The sequence below is a fragment of the Corvus brachyrhynchos genome, unplaced genomic scaffold (genome assembly GCF_000691975.1).
Source record: "Corvus brachyrhynchos isolate BGI_N302 unplaced genomic scaffold, ASM69197v1 scaffold34, whole genome shotgun sequence".
In the NCBI taxonomy this organism is placed as follows: Eukaryota; Metazoa; Chordata; class Aves; order Passeriformes; family Corvidae; genus Corvus; species Corvus brachyrhynchos.
The window spans coordinates 7460425-7483933 of record NW_008238126.1 but is presented as its reverse complement, the minus strand read 5'-3'; the positions used below and the strand labels follow the sequence as shown (position 1 = coordinate 7483933).

Sequence of the window (23509 nt, the reverse complement as noted above, 5' to 3'; positions counted from 1 at the left end):
TCTGAAAGCATCTCTGCTGCCACTGCCAAAGAGAAGGGACTGCACTAAATAAACTTCATTTGACCTGTTCTAACAACCAACCAGATCAACCCATGGGCTCTTGGGAGAGTGGCTAAAAGAAAGCTGTTAATCTTTATTTTCAGATAAAATAAAGCTCCTCTAATTTCAGATGCTTTAGCCTGTTACACAAGGAAGGTGAACATGATTGGTTTTTATGTTCATTTAAATCTTAAAAACAACTTCACCTGGGAATGCACATCCCCAGAGCTCTCAGAGCCAGAGCTCAGCCTCCCAGGTACTGCCTGAGCTTGTCTCACACTGAGCACTGGGAAAGGTGAGGCTGAACCAGCAGGGTGGAGTTTTACCACTGCTCTAAACTCTAATGAACCCTTTCATGCGGCCCTAACAACACTAAAATATTTGTCTTTCCCTTTCTTGGAACTTGAATTACACTGCACTACTTGCAGAAAATACACTCACAAATGCTGCAAGCACAGAGAAGAATGGACTAAAAGTCAATTCAAAATCTCTGTGTTAGATGCCTTTAAAAAGGAATGCTTTATTCCCTCTTTAATGGTGTATATGTTTCTAATGAAACAAAAACCAAAAAGAATTCCCACATTTGTGTTTTACCAAACTAAACGATGGAATTAAAAAGATCACTGTTCACAGAGAGCCTCTACATTTTTATTTGAGAGAAATTAAGAATGAAATTTCTAAAGGCCATTTTGTAAACTATTTATTTATGAGCTTGGTCCTAAAGAGACGTGGGTGTGAGTAACTTGACCTGAACAAAAAGTGTCTCTGACGTCAGCTGGGGCATTTCTGTAAGTCACGTGTCTGCATAAGCAACTGCAGGATTGTGCTTGGCTTATCCCATATGGATTTTCCTTGCTACCTCCACAGTTAGGTCAGCAATATCAGGCTGCACATTCTGCCATTTTCATTGCTGCAAAGCAGTTTGCACCCTCACAAAGAAAAGCACAAAGAAAATCAACTCCCTGGTGTCCAAAAACGGCCCTAGAGGTGAAAGGCCAGCTTTCACTGCTGCAAAACCCAGAGAGAATTCCCAAGGTCTGAATTTAACTCAGTTCTCCTGTCCTGACTTGCCATGGATGGTGTGGGAATGATGAGGAGGGACAGCATAAGACTTGCTCGCCTGCAGAAATCAAAGATAGGAAACTCTGGACTGCAGCTGTGAAAACCAGAAAGAAATAAATAAACAAATCTGCATACAGATCAAAAAATAACAAGTGCCACCTAAAAGACAGCAGTTACTTAAGGAGAATTTTCTGGATACCAAATCCATAGTACTTGAACAGTCTGAAGATGCTTTTGTCATATGACAAATGCTGCCAGCAAAACATTAGATGAAAACTCCTCTGGTTGGACTGACCTTGATTTTTCCAAATACACTGTTTCTTCATAATCAGTGTCAACTAATCAATAACCTGCTAGAGGTTTTCAAATGGTTCTCAAACACCATTTTCAAACCGTTCTCTGTGTTATACTGAAAGGACAAATTAAATCTTCTGGGCCATAGGTGGCCAAAATGTTCACAGAAGGAAAATGAGCAGTGTAAGAAGAACAGTTCCTCAAACATTCCTACAACCAACAGCCTGTTCATACCAACATGCTTGGACAGCAAATAAAGGACCCAGACCAGCAGAGCACTTAAGCACAGGCTTTAACTTTAAGCACGTGCCTAAGTGCTTTGCTGGAAAAGGGCCCAAAGACAAGAATGAGCAGAGTTAACTGAAAAGCCCTTCAGAGCTGGCCTGACTGCTTTGTTTGTCCATTCCAGTTGCTAGTAAACGCACCCACCTCACAAGAATAGTGACCTGGTACAACCAATCTCTGCACTCAGGGAAGTTCCAGGAACTGGAAAGGCACTGCAAGACACACTTGGGATTTAGGCTACTTAAAAGGCACAAGTAGAAGTAGCATCTCCACATCTTGCAGGAAAATCCACGTGAGGGCCCAAAACATTGAATATTCTTTTACCACACAAGCCTGGCTTGTCCTGACTCATCCACCAGCTTCACAGACCATATTTTGGAGACCTCATAAAGAGGGCACAAAATGCTGCCATAGGACCCGTGGCTCTTCTTCCTGTCTCCCACTTGTGAAGGAAACCCAAACTTGAGCAGATAATTTCTGACTCTGGGCCTTGGGAATGTGGCAGCCTTTTTTACTACCTCCACCTTGGTCCATTAATAACATTTTTATATGTATCAAATTTACCCCCAAAATTAAAATGAAAACAAAGTTCCCTAGAATATCTTAAGCAATGTGCTTAAGTTAAAAAAAGAACTGGAGTCCAAAAATGGAAAGATGATTAGGGAGGTAGGTGAAGTTTGAATGAAACAATAATAAAAAGCCCTAAGAACACATCATATATTCATAGTTCTTGAATCATTAAGGCTCTGCATGACAGCTCTCACAAGCACCAGTATGGCAAATTCACTGACTTTTAAGCAGGAGTGAAAGTGGTTAAGCCCTAGGACAAATAATTTGAAAATCTCAGCACAAGTCTGATCTCAGAGAGTTTAAAGGAATGCAGACTGCCCAAAAACACAGCAGCTGTTTGTTTTTTCTGCCACCTTTCCAAGGTTCATGTCTGGAGTGAGGATAAACAGTTCTGAAAAAAAGTTATGTGGAGTTCAGACTTTAAGAAAATAAAACATCAGACTAGTATTTCTTGCAGAAAGAATTAAAAAAAAAAATCCCAAACCTTAAATTATTCAGCCCTGAAAGTTTTCAGGTAGAGCTCTGAGGAGCAGAGGTAGATGGCTCGAGGCTTCAATATATTAAAATGCATTCTCTAAACCAGTCTGCATTTTCAAAACCTTGGCCTGATGTGGTTTTCTTGAGCAATATTCCTCCAAGCAGAGTTTCACATTTAATGAGGTAAAACTGTAGTCCCTATTTTATGCACATACACACAAATAGAGGCCCTTTCAGATAAACTAACAAGCAAATGAGATAGTGGATGAAGCCTGAATCAGCCTGAAGTGATTTCCATCAGCACAGCAGGTAACACAGTCACAAGGTTAATTTGTGCTAGTTTGGACATCATTCTTTATATTCTACCTCCTCCTTTCTCTGTTTGTGCCAAAGCAAATGAGCACCTACTTTAATTACTTAATACGTCTCTTGATAGGTTGGGCAATCAGAAATCTCTTAACATTTTAGTAGGTGTAAGTTTCCTTTGATCCACATTTAAAGAGAGAACCTGAAAAAGAAAGAAGTTAGCAGGAAATGTACTTGGGTAGATTACCAGTGGAGCTAACTGGGGTGAATAAGGATTGTCTGTGTGGTTCCAGGCAGGTCAGAAATAGCAGGAAATAGCAGGCACCATGTTGAGATTCAACATCTGTTTATGAACTGTCCTTATACACAGAAGGAAGAGCTGCTACAGGACAAAATATACAAACCCAGAAAGTCTTAAACAAACTGGAACCCCTCTGGAGAGCCTCCCTGTTAGATTTACACCTGATGCTACTGGGGCAACAGCATGAGGGATGGTGAGCACTGAAGAACTTGTCTTTGTGACACACACTAAAATTTTATATATATGTTTATATATCTATATTTATCTCATGGGCAGCATGCCCCAAGATGGCACATGAAAGAAGCCATTCATGAAGGAGACTAAATCCAGACTGCACATGTGCCCACAGAGCTTGGGGGTGGAATAGAGGGCAAGAATGGCACGGGAGGGGATGGATATGAAAAACAGGTGCCAACAGTGTATCATGCTCTTACACATTCCCTGTTTTCACTTCTTTATAGGGAGATGAAAGCATTATGGGTATTAACATCATGGACAGATGCTGTGTACAAGGAATTCAGGACAACACCACACCTAGTTTTTCCATGAAGCCAGGAAGAACACTCAATTTCTTTCCTGAAAGTAAAATTACATCACAGTGATTCTTTTTCTCCAAGGAGTCTGTTTGAGGTATTTTATATACAATGACAAACCAGCATCAGAAACTCCCAAACAGTTTCATGGAGGGAAGCTCAGAAGATGGAAACCACAGGAAAAGAGTTTTCTTTGTATTTTGTGGCATGTTCTCCCCCTCTTTCAGTTTTAATTAAATATGAGAACACCTTATTGTGCAGATCCAGCTTCATTCCTCAGAAGAACAAGGTCACCTTGGAAAATGGGATTGAACGGAGAGGAGAGTATCTAAATAGTTTCAAAACTATTTCAAACTACAGTGAGTGAAAGTTGAAGTTACTTCCCTCATCCTAACTCCATGTACTATGTATGAATAAATGGAAGTGGGCTTTGGGGGTGGGGAGAGTTTTGGATATAACAGGCAAACCTCTCTGCACATCCTCAAACTCTTCCCAGCCACCTACAGCATGAAGAGTTTGTCTACTTTCTTTCCAACTTTGACAAAAATTCTTTGTGCATGGATACTAGAGGCAATAGCTGGGTCACCTCCCATTAATTCTCATCTACTCCAACACTGGCATATGGATTCTGGGAGTGACTCTGGGACAGCCCCAGCCTACCAGGGAACACAGCAATGGGCTCTCTGAGGAATGCCTATGCTTTCTAATCCACTCTCAAAAGAGTCCCAGGATACATCCACAATGCAGAACAGCAGCAGGCTCAGAACTCAGGCTAACAAGTCTGAGACAGAGCACTAGAAATAAAACAAAGTGGACAAACACGGGTTTAACTGAGATTCCCAGCTCCAGTTTAAAGCTGAGTGTCAGCAAGCTGACATATTATCTGAAGTTACATAATAGTAAAATATAAAACATATAACTTCCAGAACTTCCCCTTCACTTTCAAATTAAACTAACAGCCATGGTGAAATCTGAAATTCCAACTCTCCTATCCACAGGAGAATTAAGTTTCCTATGCATGCAGTGTCCAACAACCAAGAAGCCTAACTCCAGTCATCCCTGCTGGATCACACTGCAAGCATTATTGTTTCATCTGTTTCTCTGAAGTCAGAAAGTCAGAATCCTACCATCGACATTTAATTAAAGAAGGTAGTGAGAAAATAAACAACCTTTCTTGGAATGTCTTTGATTCCGTAAGTACATATACATTTCATCCACTGAAGACTGAATTACAACCTTTCATCTAATGAACAGCTTAATGGAATGGCACTGGAATAAAGAATGGGGGAAGGCAAAAACAAACCCTTGGTGATTTCATATAACACATTATATATTTATATAATATCAGGCTGGCTATCTGGCAGCATCAATCTGCAAGCTGCAGTAAAAGTGTTCATCACCTCAATGCAAGCAAAAGGCAGAGCCAGGCACTTACACCAAATCAATAACCAGATCCTACTGAGAGTTAAGCAGCAGATGGTCTATCACAATGAAGAAATGACAGAACACATACATAGAAGTGTCTGGTTTCTTCAGACACATTCTTGAAAGCACTGTATCATTGATCTAAGATTATTTTTATAGGCAGATGACAGGTCAAGCATAAAAGTGCTCTGTTTTAAAGGTTACGGAGTTGGCAAGCTTGGTATCACTGCCATGGACAAAGACTCATTTTCTTTTGAGGTCTTCCTTGTCAGGTTATTTACACTTCACAGTTAAAAGGCTCCTCTCTGGAGAACATGAATTCTAAAACAAATAAGAGAAAAAGTCCTAGGCGAGCTAATGCTACTTTAAAAAGATAATGTAAATCTACCCTGACACCATCAGTGTCATCCTAAAGCACGCTGAGAATTCCCAGTGAAAGTTACTAACATTAAGCAGATTTAGAGAGCCAGCCAAAAAAAATAAAGCAAACCTGTAGGTAAACTGCCCTCCAGGCCAAGACTGTTGTTACAGCCATGTATTACAGTGAGAGGGAGAGGAGGAACACTCCAGTGGTGAAAAGCATTTGTTTGGGAAGTCTGGAGGAAGAATTGGTCCAGAATAAATAATTTATAGTGTGACCTGTGAAAATGCCTATGGAATACGACACCTAATTCTCACTGCAAGTTAAGACAGAAAGCTGGATGCCCAGCTTAACACTTAAAGAACGTTACCCTTCAAATTATATGGCTCTTTTCCCAGCTATAAAATAACAATGCCACTTTCTTGCTTAAGAGCACATTTAAGGGCTGAATTTATTAAGGTTCTTTCATATGCAAGGTATTACAGAGGAGTAAAGGTCTGGAGGTTTTTTTAAAAACAAAAAAAAGAAGGAAAGACAAAAGAGCCCCTTATGGGATAATAAATTTCTGTGATTTTAATACTTCTGAGCACTGTATGTACACACACAATGCACAGACTTCATGCTACATAGCTTTCTTTCCCTTCCCTGGATGAGAACGCCCCTGGAATGTTATTGTTTTCAGGGGGGTGGTTTTTAAGAATTTACTGTGAATACATGCATTATATATGTGCACACCAAAACACTGCTGGGGCTGTAAATGACCCAGGAGTCCATAAACATGGCTATTTTCTTATCTGGTTCAAATTTATGCAAGGAAGCAATTGTTACACAGCTCTGGCTGAACAGAGACCCAATCTCACAAGGGACAAGGGGGCTTTCCATGGGGTTTCACATAAGGAAGAGTTCAAAGGAGATGACAGATTGTTTATTACATCCCTTGTACCATGAGGGTCTGATCCCTGATGGTGTTCACAGGAGCTAATGCAAAAGAAACACCCTGAACACCCAGCCTGGATCTGAAGAGAACTGAAATGATTGTAAAAAAATGAGATCAAGAGAACTGAAAGACAACAAACTCCTCTGTGGTTTCTGTCTCATTTTTCCTCAGAATTTAAGGCTGTAATACCACAACTTCCTTCAATACTCCCCCCCAGCCCCAGTGAAGCCCAGTTATCCAGTCCCACCGTCAGTGAGGATGTCAGCAAGAGGAATCTCCCAGCCATCTCTTTATGAACTTTATTAAGGGGAGATTGTAATCTCAACCTCACAGAAGTTAATAATTACAGTGTTCTGCAGAAGTTAGTATCTACATTGCTTCTGCACAGGACCAACAATGAAATGGTTGTTTAAACACAGCTTCTTTGCTTCGATGGAAAACTGTGTGCACACCACTCCTCAGCTCAAGTAAATGTTAATGACTATTATGGAAAAATAAAAGACATTTTCTGATACACACAGTACAGTTCTTTAGGAGTCTTCTTAGGATGTCAGATAGGATTATCCTTCAGATAATCGTTTAACTGCATTTTGAGACTGAAGAAATAAGACCTTTAACAACAATGAATATATGAACTCTGATTTTTTTTTTTTTATTATGTTTTTAAAGTGCTGGAGAACGTTTTAACCATCACACACATACTCACATACACACACACACACACTCTCAAACTACCACACTAGGCAAGATCAGAGCTTAACAGCCAACAAAACACACATTCAATCCCTGAGATCATTTTCCTGAAATAGAAAACTACATATGTTTCTCAAATTTCACATCAAGCCACTGCACAGCCCAAGCTGCAGGGGAGTAGGGAGCCAAGCCTGCCTTTGGGCTTGGGGGAGGAAGGACCTGAAACCAAGATGATTCCTTCCATATCACCACATTTCTCGTCCACAATCTCCACTTAACAAACACCCCCGTTTCACAGCATTTCTAGCTGGGCTTGCTTATCAAGCAGCCTTTGCTTTGTCAAATTAAGACACATTGCCTTGGATTAGTGAGACTCCCTGAGTTCACGATGACTTCATGGTTGGCTCAGTTCAGTGTCTCCGTGGCAAACTGCCAGGAATACATCCACTGCCCCCAATCCTTTCTATACTGACCTAGCTGGCTTTTGTTTTTTTGGGGGTTTTTTTTGTAGCAGCAAATGAACATAATAGAAAATGAAGGGCTAGATATTGTGACAGCTAATTAACAATCCTAACAACTTCAAAAAATAAAGTAGTAAATATTTGAAGATCTGAATGCAAGCCTCTGCAGTGCAACCTCTCAATGTATGTCCGAAGTTGTTGGACAGGGACAGTGCAGTTTTTCTTCACTGGGCAGATACAGTGAGACACTCTGAAGGGCTCCTGTTCTTGTGGAAAACACATTAAGCTTCTTTTGCTCATATTTTGTAAAGGGCACTTGTACAATAACAATAGCTAAAGCTTCCTGTTTGCCTGTGTGCTTCCTGGCTAACATTAACAAGACCTGCTGACAATTTTCTCCTTTAGCACACAGAACTCTTTCAGATTGCTTGGTAGACTCAAGGACATATCGTTTTTAAGTTTTTTTTAAAAAATATCTAACAGTAATGGCCCACATCGCGCCTGCCCTTCACAGTCCTGATAACTTTTCCAGCTACACGTTTCCTATTTTCTGGATCAGTCTGTGTGTCACCAGTCTCCAAAGAACATGTTTTGAATTTATTAAAAGCCTGATAGCAGTAGAATTCTCTCATTTGGCAAACATACCATCACAGGGACACTTGCTTTTGGCTCTATGACAAAAAATGCATGGTACTTTGTCCAATCCACAAAAACACCATCCCTCCCCTCCCAACCAGCCTTTCAAGATAATTCTCCCTTCTCCAGAGACTTCTCTAAACAAGTCTGCAAGTCTGAAGTCTTGGGTTTCATGTCATAAACAGGACACAACACCCGGGTGCAATTCAGGATACTGTCACTGCCCCATGGGCTCAGCACTAATCACAACAGCTTTCTGCAGTATTCCCTAGGCCCCTTCTTTCCAGAGACAGGCCTGATTTTTAGACTGGGCATCTTTTGAAGTAGGCACAAAATATCAACAGGAATCCAAATGCCAGATCCCAGCCAAAGGGTATCCATTAGTCACGGCAGGGCTAGGAAGGAAGGGAAGGGCAGCTGGCCCCAAAAAGTGGTGTCTGTGCTGCTGCAGTTACCACATCTCTCTGAAAGGATTGCCCAATCCTTGAAAAAGACACAGACATCCTTCAGATAATCGTTTAACTCGCACCAGTTTGTTTTTTCAACAGCGCCTCTAAACATAAGCTCCTCTTCCAAACTCCCTCTCCCTTCTCAGAGTTTCCAGCCTGTTCTGGGTAATATGCTTGGTGAGGGCTCCACTGACACAGCCATGAGAGACCGACCTCACAGCGGTAAAAGTAAGCAACCTCCTAAGAGTGTGTGGATGCATCAGTTTAACAGATGAAGAACAAACACAGGGATGAACAAACATCAAATCCTCAAATGTATTCAGCTGCCCCTACACCTCCAAAGACACAGATTTAATTCACTTCTCCAAATCACACAAGGAACATCACAGGGTAGAGATCTGAATCCAGATTCTTGGATTCTAGAGCACCTCCCTGGCTTTATTGTTCTATTACAAGCTTCCCTCACTACAATTCAACAAGGGACCAGACTCTACTCCTGTTCATCCCAGTGGACTCTGCGTCAACTGTGACAACATCCAGGGAGTTCTTTGCAAGTCCAGCAGTTCAAGGGAGCCATCTCAAGCCCTAATTACAAGCAACAAGTTACAAAGGAATTTAAGGAATTTTAAGTTTAAGGAATCAGTCACTGCTTAACATAAAGAGCCAGCTACTTAAATGTGCACAGGCCAAGGAACTCATAAATGAAAGAAAACAGTTTGTCAAGTATCTTTTTCTTGAAAATAAGACTGTATACTGAAAAGAGATCCCCCTCTCTCACAGAGATACAGACAAATATTACTCATGTGCTTCCCAGTAATGCTTTTTATCAACTACAAGCATTTGCTTTTCACTTTGTAGTCCATCACTACCATAAACAGTATGAATTTCTTTCTTATAAAACCGAGAAACTCATGATCCTGAGATCTGTTGGAAGGAGATCATTTAGAAAAGTGAAGTATATGAAACAGCTGTTCCACCCTTTCCCATGTCATGATGGCAAGCAGCTGAAGACTGACTGGACAAGTATTTTCACAAGAAAATTATTTGGGTCAAATTCATAGCTGAGATGAAGTCTCTACTAGATAGCACATTATCCTCCCCAGATATTAACATATCTAGAGTATAAGATGAAAAAAAAATCCTGCACAAATATTCCATTTGTTCCAACTTTTTTGGTAATTTTGAGAGGTGGCTTGTAGCACAATGCTGGACACCTTCTATCTCAATAATGTCAGCCTAACATTATTCCTTATGTTTCCAAATCCTCTTTCACAGGTCTAATCTCTCTTTTGTTAGAATTCATCTTAAATTCCAGTACAGACTAGCTCATTTTGCAGTGATTGAGTTGCCTATGATTGGAAGTTGCCCTGAAGCAGCATTTTGGGTCTAAATACATATGACCTTGGAGAAATTTGTGTGTGGATTCCACCCAGTTTAACAGCTCAGCCCTATTCTTATCTGCAATGTAATCCTTCACAAGACTCCAGAAACACACTAAGATTACAGATGTGCATCTCTGGTAAGAATTCCCCATCCATAACACAGTAGCCTATAACTAAACCAGAGAGGAGTTTAGATTTTATTAAGACAGCTGTACCCAAAGTACCATATAAAGGAAAGGTTACCAGAAGTTGTGGATGGGGGAGGGAGAGCAGTGTGAGTCACACTCACCACGAGCAGAAGTGCTGAGCCTCTGAAAAGCACTGCTAAGAGTCTGTCAGAGAACAGCTCCTCCTCTCCACCACTGCACTTCTGGGAGAAGACAACCGAGTATTCAAGTGGCAAAACCAACACTCATTGTTGCAGCATTGGGGAGCAAAGCTGAGAAGTTCCAGGTTTAAATTTTTTAACTGAAGAGCTGTCAGTAACTTTTTTTTTAATGCAGAATAGTCAGCATGACCATGCCTGGATCGTTCAGGACGAGTCAATGGTCAATCACCAGCCCAAAGCAGAAATAATATATTAAATAACCAAAACATAACCATATTAAATATGGAGCATTACAGGCAACAGCTTTCCAAGAACAAAGGGAATCAACAATTTGGAACTCATCCTTTGCAACTGATGAGTGGATGTTGTTCAGTGAGATACAGAGCAATTTCAAAGCCAGGAGGTAAAAAATCCTAGATGATGTTTGAGCCTCCACCCTGGAGGTAAGAAACATTTATTGTTTACTATAGGTCCACTGGAAAAAAAACTTGGCAACAAGACAGTTCAAGCCAGCAGAATTAAAGGTGAGAGACAAAGGATTTCATACTTAGAAACACACATCAAGAACTGCTTTTTCAAACATGTCAAACTCTGATCTCACACACTACTTAACTTTGTGCACAGCAACCTCACTGAAGGCAAAAAGACTTTACATAATTTCTAAATGTCAAATACATACAAAATGTTTTAGAGAGCCCCTTAAAAATTTAACGAAGCAAGGTCTTTTCTATAACAGTGCCTTCAGAATTGCATTTATTTTGGTAAAATCCTCCTCACCAAAACAATTTTTTTAAAAAATAAATCCTTCTTTTATCAGGGCCAAGTTCTGTATGATTCACAGTGACTAACACTGTGTTTTGCCCTGTGAATAGACTCCTTTGTGCTCAAAGGGAGAAAGGGTGGTAAGAGGTAAGAATCTCATACTTGATAAATTCACACTTCCCTTGTGTTATGAGCATATGCAGGACAAATTACTTGACTTCACCAACCTACAAGAAAATTCTCAGAAAACGGGTGTGCATGGGGTAAAGCAGAGAAAGGGAAAAAAATTAGGTTTGATTCCAGCAAAATGCTTCTTGTCCCTCTTTTCCTGTCTTTTTCTTCTTCCTTTGTTACCCTATAAGACAATCCACTAGAATCAAAACAATGGGCTTAATTTTGGGGAGCACATTAAAGACAGCAATGAACAAGGAGCTATTTTATTCAAAATAGAAGACTCTCAGCCAAAGTGTGAGGGAAGACTTTATCCAGAGAGTCTTTTCCCAACATTCCTTTCTCCCTTACAACCTTCATCAATACAATTAAAAGATTTTGAATAATCACATTGCCATTGCTAAGGAAATTAACTTGCCTGTCTAAATTCAGGCATCTCAGCTTTTGAGTATAATCCTCTGCAACTCTATTTTTTTTAAGAGAGATTCTCTGCTTCACCCCCAGGAAGTTGCAGCCAAGAACACGAAGCCAAAGCCAGGCAGAACCATGGAGCTGTCAGGATCACTGTGCCCTCCCTTTTCAGAGCCTCCTCCACCTCATGCCCTGACCAAAGGGTGCTAATGCTAAATCAAAGTCCTGAGTCCTTTCACAAGATGCAGACCTTGGAATATCATCTGGGAGCCTGGGATTTATCCTCTTGAAGGTAGAGTTGGGTCAGGTGACAGGACTGTTTAGATTGCAAGATCTGTGGGGTGCAAGTTGTTCTTCTGTTACATAACTCAGAGTTAGACAGCAAAATCTGACTGAAAGTCCAAAGGAGGAAGATTTAAGATACCATTTATCAATTATCATCTGGCAAGTCCTTGCACAACCCCTCTTCTTGACTTTTTAAAGTCAATCATAGCACTTCCCTGCTGTATAATGCAAGGAATATAGAACAGATAATGCTCTAACAATAGCTGTCAATCAGGAAGGCTAACTAGGGAGAAATAGAGCACTCAAATAAAAAGAACTGTATCTTATGGGAAGATATCTCATTTCCATAGAGACTAAAACTATCCTGTGGCCAGCTTTCATCTGAGACTACATTTTGCACAGATTCCACTCCACAAACTGCTATGGAAATAACTGTGAGCTGCACTGAACTGGGCATGATTTGAAATAAATAATACTGTCCCTCACTTCTCACAAGGATCTGCAAATGCTCTTCACCTGTGTTGGTCACTGTAATTCAGGTTTTTAAGGGGTTGTCTCAGAGGGTTTTGTTCAACTGCTCAGCAAGGATTCCAGGATGCTTTTGGGGAGCAGCACAGCTGCCATGTTTTACAGTGAAGTGACCATTTTAAATTAAGATTTTACCCGATCCCTCCCACATGGCAAAGAAGTGCACACTTCCAATTCTCAAAAAAGTCAGTAAATTTGTCAACAAAAATAGATTTCAAAGACTTATTGGAAGTGTATTTAACAGAAACTCCAGCAATCACATTCATGCTCCAAAATGACATTTTGCAGCAACATACTGTATCTGTGAATTCCACTGCTCCCAGGAACAACTGTGTTCAGGAATGCACGACGGAGGCAGGAGATAGGTTCAAGATGTTTTGGGGCTAGCTGAATTACAGACAGATGTACATAACAGCAGGTCCAGTCAGAATGAATTAAAGCAGAAATGTACATAAGAAAAGAGACAAAATCATACTGTTATAATTAACATACCTTGCAGTGACACCTGTGGCTTTCCAAGATAAGAAATCCGGAAGATCAAAGAAGTAGCCAACCTTCTCCCACGATTCTGGCAAGTTCTAATAAAAATATGTTTAGAAAGGCAGGTATTAGAGGTCAGGCATGGTCATGTCCTTATTTTAATGTAATTAAAACCCTGATATTTAGGTAAAAAGGACAATTTTTTTAAACCCAGTGTTCTGATCATCCAGACAGCTCTACTCTCTGATTTACTGCCTGGAGAACTGAGCCTTTCCCCCACCACAGACTGATCATAAGCAAAGTTCCCCATGAGGAGTCCACGGAGGCACAAGTTTCAGATCAATAACCTGGGGTGTCTCTGTTCCCCATCAGCTGCTCCGTGTCAGAGCAGTTTCAAAGTCAACAACTTTATCAAAAAACATTTGCCTGAAAAATGTTCTATTTTCTAAAATAAACCGTTTGAAAATATTTAAAATTTAAGATTTAAAATTTAGTATTTGTTAATTATATGCATAGGAAGAAAACAAGGAGCTCTGTGAGCACACAGACAAAGCCTGCAGATCACGTGGCTTTCCAAAAAGCTACACAACATTTCCAAACTCCTAAAAAAAATCTCTTCTACCAAAAAAAATCATTTACAAAAAGTTTCTACCACTGTTCTCTGCACAGAGGTGATGGTCCAGAAAGCAAGAAGACATCACAAAAGGCTGATCTTATCACCTGGGCCAGGCTCTATTCCTTGTTTTCATCTCCAAAGCTCAATCTGATTTTAGCTTATGTTAGCAATGCATATTCTCAAAACTACTTTTCCACAAACAATCTCCACACCATCCAGCTATCAGACCATGATGAACAGGAAGAAAGTTTTCCCTGGAGTAATGCTGTATTCCAGTGTGACAGACAGTGAGCATCACTGTCCTGCAAAGCAATCCCAACAGTCACCTCTCACCTCAGTAGATTAAAATAAGAATATCAAAACTAAATAAAAGCCCACAAGGGTCACAAATCAAACTTCCATGGGAAGACTGCTTGAAAAACCTCCACCAGCATTTTAAATAATTGAAAAGGGCAAAGTTTTCTCACTTAAGATCAGCTCCTGCCTTAGAAACACAAGTCCTTGCTGGGGTTTTTCTGGAGCAAAAATTAATTCCATGCAGTGTCAAGAATGTACAGGCTGAACTAAAAGAGAACACGATTCCATTTTAAGAAATAATATTTGGCTCTTGAAATTCCTCCCTGTGAGGGCGCTGAGGCCCTGGCACAGGGTGCCCATCCCTGGAAGTGTTCAAGGCCAGTTTGGATGGGGCTTGGAGCAACCTGGAAGAGTGGCAACCCATGGCAGGGGTTGGAATGAGATGGGCTTTGAGGTCCCTTCCAACCTCATTCATTCTGTGACTCTATGATTCTGTAACTTAATTCAGATACTCTGATATCAACCCAAAATCTTACAAGTCCAGAAAGCTGCTGAAATGGAATCTATGAATTCGAGAAACTACAGTGCAACTGGGTTAGTACAAAAAAGCAAAATTTTGTTTAGTCTTGGGTCATGCAAAGAATCTGTCTTAAAACTTGGAGTTTAGACCTTGAAAAGCTTCTAAAACTTACTGGGTTTCTATTGAGTTCTAAAAAGAAATGCTCTGATTACAATTTTTTAATATAAAACACACAACTTTTGGATGTCTGTTCCTGACCACTCAGGTTTAGGTCACCTCCCAGACATAGGTGGTTGCTACTCACATAAATTTAACTTCCTAAGTGAATGCCAAGGTGCTCCACAGTTTAGCCCAAAGATCATTCAGCCTGATTATTTTGATAATAAAAGCCATTACATATTGTTAACACACCTGACAGCCTTCAAGAAGGAACAGGAGCAGTCTGGCTGTTACTTTAATCAGGAAAGAAACTGGATTAAGAATAACTGTCTTCTTCAAACAAATCTGTTTCATCAAAGATACTCCTTGGATCCTTATTCTATTACTTCAAGAATTCCCAAAAGCCACATGTTAGTGACACTCAAAATACTTTGTTTCATGAACATCCAAATGATTCATTTTTTGCCATCTTGATGCTGTGTCATCACTAATTAGTAGAGACAAAAAAAAAAATCGTAGCACACTCTGATGCTTTTTCCAAACAAATTTAAAGTCTCCATGTTTTCGACACTCACTGAAGTTAATTCAGATTTATTTTCACCCAGTCAGGAGTCTGTGACCACATTAAAAGGATTGTGGAAAAGATCCAGGAACGTTCCCAATGTTGTGTTCACATCCTGCGACTCACCCTCCAAACTCACTTGCAAAGGAACTCACACAATCTTTCTGCTTTCCAGAGTTACTTATGGGGTACCCTTTCTTCATCTCTCTCTCTCTGATTGCTTTGGGTTATTTTAACAGCTACACCTCCACAGAATGATTTTTTGAGATTTTTATAGATAATCCCAAACACCTGGGGACAAGAGTTTAAGAATTATGTAGTGCAATGTATTTTAATCTTCCTAGGCAAGAAGGGAAAATGAGGGATTTCTTAATTGGACTGAAAATACACACATAGGGTGTCTTTTTCTAAATCACAGAAAACAAATGCACATTGTGTGAAAGGAAGAAAGGGAACAATGGAATACTTAATACACACACTCACAGGGATCTAAAAACTCATGTCCCATGCCCTGCTCCAACTCAAAGCAAGGATTTACAGCTTGGATCTCCCACACTTCAGACTGGATGCCAAGCCATGTGATAGAGCTATTCCCACACACCCAAGATAGGCCATGAGCACAAATTCCATCCTTGCCAGAGCCATGGCTGCAAACTGATCGATTTTGACACAACTTGCACTCTAACTGGTAAAAGATTAACTGACTGAATTATCAGAGTCAGGAACTGGGGCAGGGAGGAGAGAAGGGGTTGGAAAGTAAATTCTTGGAGTAAGGCTGCTGCTGAAGGGGGAGAAAACCGCCTGCACCACCGAGACACTGGTGCAAGTATCCTTAAATCCCTGAGGCATCCCAGGCATGGCACCACAGGCAGGCAAGCACCAGGGCCCAGGCCAGAAAGGGCTGCAGAGGCAGAGAGCAGGCACATGAAATCAGAGCTGGAGAAGCTGGAACAAGGCAGGGAGGACAGTGTGTGCCTGCTGGGAGCCTTGTCCCACTGCAGAGGAGAGGAGAGACATGGAGGGCAGACAGACCAAGCAGGACATGCTCAGAGGTGCAGGTGCTTCAAATCTCCCAGCTGTGAATGCTGTTTCTAAATGGCACTTCTGCCTGATTAGCAACTACAGTTAAAAGCCAAATCCAGGCTGAAGTACAACTTATGCATGTGTGTCTGCACTGTGTATGGACTGTGATAACACAGAGTGTTGAAACATTTATAAACAATTCTAAACAAGAGTTCAGTTCCAAACTCAACAGCCTGGAGTCATTCTCATTTAACACAGAATTTATTATTCATTTTAATGGAAAAATATTCAGTCACATTCAACAAGACAAAAAGCCAGCTGCAAGGGCAGCAAGCAGTGAAGAAGATATGCACCAGCAAAGGAGCTGCTGCCAAGCTAACATCACTGCATCCACTATCCTTCCCCCCACTGCCAGGGGAAGAGGTTTTAATTGCTTCTGCAAATGATCCCACTGGTAGCTGCAAGTCACAGGTGTACAGAAGGAAGAAGGATGATGGATCAAACAGCAGCTCTAACTGAGGATGTGAACTGTAACATACAGGAAGATCACTCACTGCCAGAAAAAAAAAACTTCTCACAGACTATTGATTTTAGTTATTAATGGCAGAGGAATGATATGCTAAACAGTCACTACATGGTTTGGGTTTTTTTCCTGAAGGGAGGCTCTTCTTTGCTCTTAAACATGACATTAAGAGCAGAGTGGTGAAAACTGAGTATAGAAGACTGCACTTCATTTGGAGGCAGTTACCAAGCAAATACTTACCCTCAGTCCAACATCCCCCACCCACTTAGAATAAACAAAAAACTTCAGCATCTCTGATTTAATAGGACTAGTATTTTTTAGAAATAGCTGGTTCGTAATGTCATTAGTATGAGGAAAACATAACATGCATCCTTTCGTTTTGGCACAAGCTACAATAACATTTTCAGCCAGAAATTAGTAAACAACGTTTTTTTTCTTCTGCTATCTCTAGGGAAAAAAAATAATAACAGGCTACTTCTAGAGCTGGACAACCATTCTCTGCAGTTTTTGCACTGCTGTGTTCGAGCTGCCTTCGCACTGCTCAAACACTGGTTTGCCACCTCAGAGATATCTGTACAGTTGTGTTGTACTGACAAACACCTGCAGCAAAATACTTCCCACGGGAAGGAGTTATGTACCCCCACTTTCAAGTCACATGCAGGCATCTACCTCCCAGAACTACCTATGCATGCAGGCAATGAACACCCAATTTTTTCAGCCAAAGTCACCAAACGTACAGAACCTGCTTATTAAACTGCACAAAAATTTACCTGCAACTACAGAAGTAAAAAACTATTGCAATAATGTTTTGTAAGAAAATTGTAAATTAAGAAATCTAAGGAAATAACAGTAAAAGGAGTGAATTTAATTTATTATTTTAAAAGAACCAGTAACCAGGAATTATTTTCCTTTTTAGTGAGGGTTACATTCAAACTTACCTTACTGGCTTCAGGAAGACTTTGTCAGAACCATCTTTCAGCTAGTTTCTAAGTATTTGTCAAAGGATTCTTTATTTCACCTTCATTTACAGGTTATGTTCTTAATTCAGCTGACCACATTCAAAAGTCAAATGTGGCTGCACCTACAGAAGTGAGCCTTATAAAAAAATCATGTATTTGTTTTGTTTTGCATTTAACACTGGACTCTATTACCACACATGATCCACACAGGCAGAAAAATACAATGCTGCTCCTAAGTGAGCCACAGCTGTGCACACTTTAACCAGACTGCCCCACAGGCCTCAGCTGATCATTTACTGCCAACAGCTGTCCCCGACACACAAAATCCACTTGCAGGGATGGCTTTGCACCATAGGAACACCTATCTGCAATCACAAGCATCAAGAGCAAACAATTAACTTCATGGATGCTAACTAAGAGGTGCCAGAGGGTAAAATGATTCAGCCCCAATCAAGCTGAACTGAATATAAGCAAATACAAATCAAACAGAAGATCTCAAAAAGCCTATTATGGCCTTAAAAAATTTAGCTTTTCAATTCAAACTCGAAATGGAATAGAGATGAAGAGCTGGAAGAAGAGAATACATGCTGAAGCCTCCAGTCTCTAGTTAAATCTCTATGCTGTGCAGGGAGATGAAATGTTAAAGAGAAAGCATTACATGGAAAAGAAAGTTTAAAAGAAGCAGGTGACAATAACCTGTGATTTTGAAGAAAACCTGCAGCATCCCTCCACAAATAAATACAAGGGGAGAGGAAGAAGAAAGCCACAAGAAATAAAAAACACTATCTACTTCTTGTACTTTGGTGTCAGCTCATTCCTCACACTGACTGAGGTCATCTGCAGCTTCAATTCTAGGAACAAGGTGATGGAAATGGAAAAGCACAGTTAGGTCATTATTGAATCACAGACTGGTTTGGGTTGGAAGGGATCTTAAAGGCCATCCAGTCCCACCCCCTGCCATGGGCAGGGACACCTTCCACTATCCCAGGGTACTTCAAGCCCCTCCTAGCCTTGGACACTTTCAGGGATGGAGCAGCCACAGCTTCTCTGGGCACCCTGTGCCAGGGCCTCCCCACCCTCACAGGGAAGAATTCCTTCCCAATATCCCATGTAACGCTGCCCTCTGACAGTGTCACTCCAGGCCCTTGTCCGAAGTCCCGCTCCAACTTTCTTCTAGGTCACCTTAGTCCTTCCCCCTTCTCCTTCCTCTTCCGTACTTCCAACCAAGTCAGGATAAATTTGCAAAGTCATATTTTAGCAATACTTTTAACTGCTTAGATGAAAACTCCTCAAGCCACAGAAATTCCACTCCTCTTTTGAGAGACACCCGAATCACTCACAATCTGCCAGCACTGCTGATTTGACCCATGTCAGACCCTTCCTCACAGAGGTCAGGTTTGCAAATACTGTTGTTAGGAGAACCCAGGGCAAAACATGAGACAAGAGCATCTTGTCATCACACATGTCCTAACGTGGCCTTCCAGACTCAGGTGAGCACCATGGAAAGGGAGAGGGAGGCTTTAGTGACAATGTACACACAATTAACCTCCCGGTGTAACAGCAGACCACCAATCATTTAGTATCAGTACTTTAAATAACTTCCTTCCAAAAATGCATCTAGTTAAACTCATAAGTTTCTCTTTTATTTAATCATTATTATTTAACTTCTATTTTATTATTTCACTTCAGACATAAAGCAGTACTTTTCCCCACTGCACCCTCTCTGCAAAACCCATACGAATGCAAGCAGCTGTGGAATGTGCACAGCACCAATCCCAGGCAAAGATGTACAGAGGGAAAACAGCAAAAATATTTAATAGCAGAAACATTAAATTCCTGGGGAGTTCAAAATAAGGTCCAGGGAATTCAAAGCAAAAGTCAACAGTGATTCTTCATATATTAGGGTGTACATGCTGACCTGGAGCATGACTGTGCAAAGTGTCTGGCTGCGGGTTTTGTTCTGCTTTGTTTTCTTTACAAACATCCCTGTGTTGAACATGTTGCAGCCATGTCAAGCCTTCTGATGAAAAACTTTCCAGAAACATGATGCCAACCAAAGGGACAAAGGCTCAAAATAGCTTCTGGATACACCTTGGTTCAGCCAGTTTTGATTATGGTCAGACATAGGAGAATGTGCCCAATCCACTGTTTTTGTCTTAACTTCCTGGGATACTGTCAGGTATATGACAACATTAGGGAGGAATACTGAGAAAGGAATAAGGAAGGAAAGGAAAAAACCAACCCATCTCACTACACTCAGTAGTCAGGAAAGCTGGAGACACCAAAGCCATGAGCACCAAAGCCAGGCACAGTGTGGGCAGACACTGTGCAAAACTTTCCCAGGCAGTAACCCAGGTCAAACCAGGTACAGTGCAGTCATTTACTGAACATCAGTTATCATAATTAAGTAGAAGCATGATGGGAATTTCAGTTTCAACTTTGCAAAGCTCTCAGATAGTCTCAGTTGAAAAGGATCGAATAAAATTAAAATGTGTCTTTCTACCTGCTAATCTTGCAATTCTCCCACGGGATTTGAAAACTAAGCTTCCTTTTTGCCAGCTTGTGCATTACCACTATCTGAAGAAATAATCCTGCAGTCAGAATAAATGACTGTATTTTTTCCCTGTGGTGTGTGAGCTAGATCAAAATCTCACCCTGCCATACATGGAAAATACACTTAACATAGAAAATAAAGATGATACAACTCAAAAAACAGGAAGGAGACCATTAAATACCATTCTACAGGTAGTTTTCCTGACCATGCCTTTAATACCTGTGTCACAGTTTATTGATTTATAAAATATTGATACCAAAGAATCTGAAGAGACTTAAGTAATTTATATTCATAGCCCAGTTCAAGGCAGTCCACTGAGAAACAATGAATGTGCAAACTGCTCTTGTAGGTCTCATTTGAACAACCTGACATTCGAAGTTATTACAAGATTTGCCTTCCTGGGCAAAAGATGAGGACACTTGCATTACACGAGGCTGAGTTTGAGCTCTCAGAGCCCAACATGATCCTTCACTGACAGCCCTGATGTCAGGTAAGCCATGGATGCATTACTGTGCCTGGCACTGAAAATAAACCATCGCTCTTCATTTAATTCCTTTCCCCCTCCTACTTTGCAAGGAGTACAGAAGCAATAAAACCACTCAATCCTGCACCTCTCCAGAGCTAAAAGGTTTAACCAAATCTCAGCTGATTACAGCCCACTCCAGGATAACTGTTCCAGCTCCTCAGCAGCTGAGGTGTTGCTGTAGGTGTTGAGGTGCCCGAGCTAAGCAGGGCAAGCTTAAGCAGTTTAATAGTGAGTCATGCCCAGACCACTTAGGACGTGGGGAGTGTCGAGTGGGCAGCTCAGCAGGCAGACACTGAGGTAAAAAACCCTCTCTTAAGGACAATAATCTCCTTAGCTGGTATGTCAGCAGCTGAAAAGGGACATATGAACAAGCCCTCTTCTGTAGCACCCTTCTGCCAGGAAATCCCTGCTGCTGGCTGGCACCTGGGGTCAGGAGGATCCTGTGTCCCACCCACTGGCTTGGGGAAGGAACAAGCCCTGCAATGCGCTCCCCTTTACACCACAGCAATTATGTCACAGGGCTTTGAGGTCACAGCAGACTCACACCTCCACGTGACCACATTTGGACACCCCATAATCTGGATTTCCTGAGCAGTCAGGTACTGATACCCCTTGCAATATGAAAATGTTTTAAATGCAAACGATTCATTTCATGTTTTTATGGCTTACATTTTATGATTTATAAAATGACTGATGTATGATACTCATAGCTTGAGAAGGGAAGAACTAGTAGATAGATAATCATATTTCATTATCAACATTCATTAGCCTCTAATGTCATTAATCTGTCAGTACCTGCTTCTATGAATTAATTCCTTTGGCTTTCCCCAATCTGTGCCTTGTTACAATATAATGTCTCATGTCTGCAAGGACAGGAGAATCTGGCTGCTTGAAACTGGCAGCAAGCAATTTGCATTTGGGCTTTGTTAAAATGACAGTGAGCATCATTGAGGCCAAATGCAAAAAGCCAGGCTGGAGGAGGTTATAAAAATTTCAAGTGGCAAGTGTCTCTCCTTTTATCTGGCAGTAGTCATTAAGAGGCCATATGTCATTGTAACACACGAAATTTAAACACAGGAGACAGAGGCAGAGCTCCACATTATACACAGAGCACCTTCCCTCTACACATGGTTTACTTCGTGCTGATGGGACAGAACTAAACTGAAGCTGGAAGTGGAGAGTTCCCCCCCCAGCAGCCAAAGCCATCACACCCACCCTGCACTGCTGGATGCCTCAAAAGCAGTTCCTCTGGCACTCCAGGCTCCAGGAGCTGGAGCAGGAAATACACCTCTGTAACTAAATCCTAGGATACTTTGAGGACTCATTTATTACCTGCACCTCAATTTGTATGTATATCTAATCCTAGATAAGAAAGGCATTTGGAATGTTTCTATCAGGGAACACTCCACTTCAATAAAATCAAACATATTTATACGAAATTGAGAGGAAAAAAGAACCTCAAAAGGTTTAAATCACAGCTTTAGCCTGGCCTTACTCTGCACACCCTGGGGTTCAACACTAAGGCTGAAGACTTTTGTTTTAGAAATCTCATTCTCAGGAATTAAAAAGGGGCATTAATCACTAGTAAAAATGCACCACAGTGTTAAATGTACTCACTTCCTTTATCCAGAGCAATTTAGGTGGCTGCATTTCCACAGACATGGCTCCCCCTACATAGTTCAGAACCCTGTGCTGGGTTGCATTGATGCGCTCGACTTGACTCGCTGCACGATGGTCCATCCACATGATCACATTCCTATGGTTCTGTCCTTGGGGGGGAAACAGAAAAAAGAGATTATTTTAGCCCTGGTTTAGCCCCAGCTCAGTACTGCAAGTTACTAGGCTCTAAACTGCTTCACATTTTCACTTCTACATTGAAAACTCAAATTCTATTTGGGTTAATAATTCAGAGTGGATATCTAAAACCAAAATTTTAGCCCTCTGAGCCAACTTTAGGACATGCTGAGCACTGAGAATGCTGACTGAAACCAATCCGGCTTCTGAGCATCCAAGAGCTGTGAAACACCACGTTCTCTTCTATTTCATTCAAAGAACCCAAACTTCTCGACAAAGTTCATGTATTTAGTTAAAAATAAAAAGGAACATTTTGGTGACCAGAAACTAAAAATGTGACAAAATCTGAACAATTATGTTGTGAATTGAAATTAACTCAATTGGCTACAGGGATTCTCTTTCCTCTTCTATGGTTATGAGAAGAACTACCCTAATTCCTTTCCGAAATACTGTTTCAAGGGGGATAATTCGCTGAAATGCTTTTCTTTTGGATGTGCAAGGAGAAAGCATTTGGCAAGTCTGCATCAGACACAAATGAGAACAAGAAGCAAAGAACATTTTATCCAAATTAACCTCCAGAGGACCTGCCAGACAGAGGGAACAGTAATCCAGGTGACACTGCAGATTCCTCTCTGGCTAAGCACACTGCATTCTACATGGCACAGCCACTCAAGCATCATCTCGAAAACACACTCTAAAACAAGGCAGAAGTACGAGGCACATCAGTGTTTCTAAAATGGATTGAAATACAACTTAGAGCTGTGAAACTGCCTGAAACCCCACCACTGCAAGACTCTTCA

General features: G+C 41.0%; 1 protein-coding gene across 11 annotated transcripts in view; it reads right to left on the bottom strand.

The window, feature by feature from the left end:
• The window catches only part of FGGY (FGGY carbohydrate kinase domain containing), a 257963-nt gene that overhangs the window by 95862 nt on the left and 138592 nt on the right, over window positions 1–23509 (bottom strand). For 9 of the 11 annotated variants that reach the window (XM_017733516.1, XM_017733514.1, XM_017733509.1 and 6 more), the window contains 2 exons: window positions 22533–22684; window positions 13189–13274 (listed from right to left, as the gene is read on the bottom strand). In XM_017733516.1, the coding sequence (XP_017589005.1) occupies window positions 13189–13274; window positions 22533–22684 (238 nt within the window). Of the gene's footprint in view, window positions 1–13188; window positions 13275–22532; window positions 22685–23509 lie in introns of those variants that run through there. The other 2 variants (XM_017733519.1, XM_017733518.1) reach the window with 2 other exon arrangements.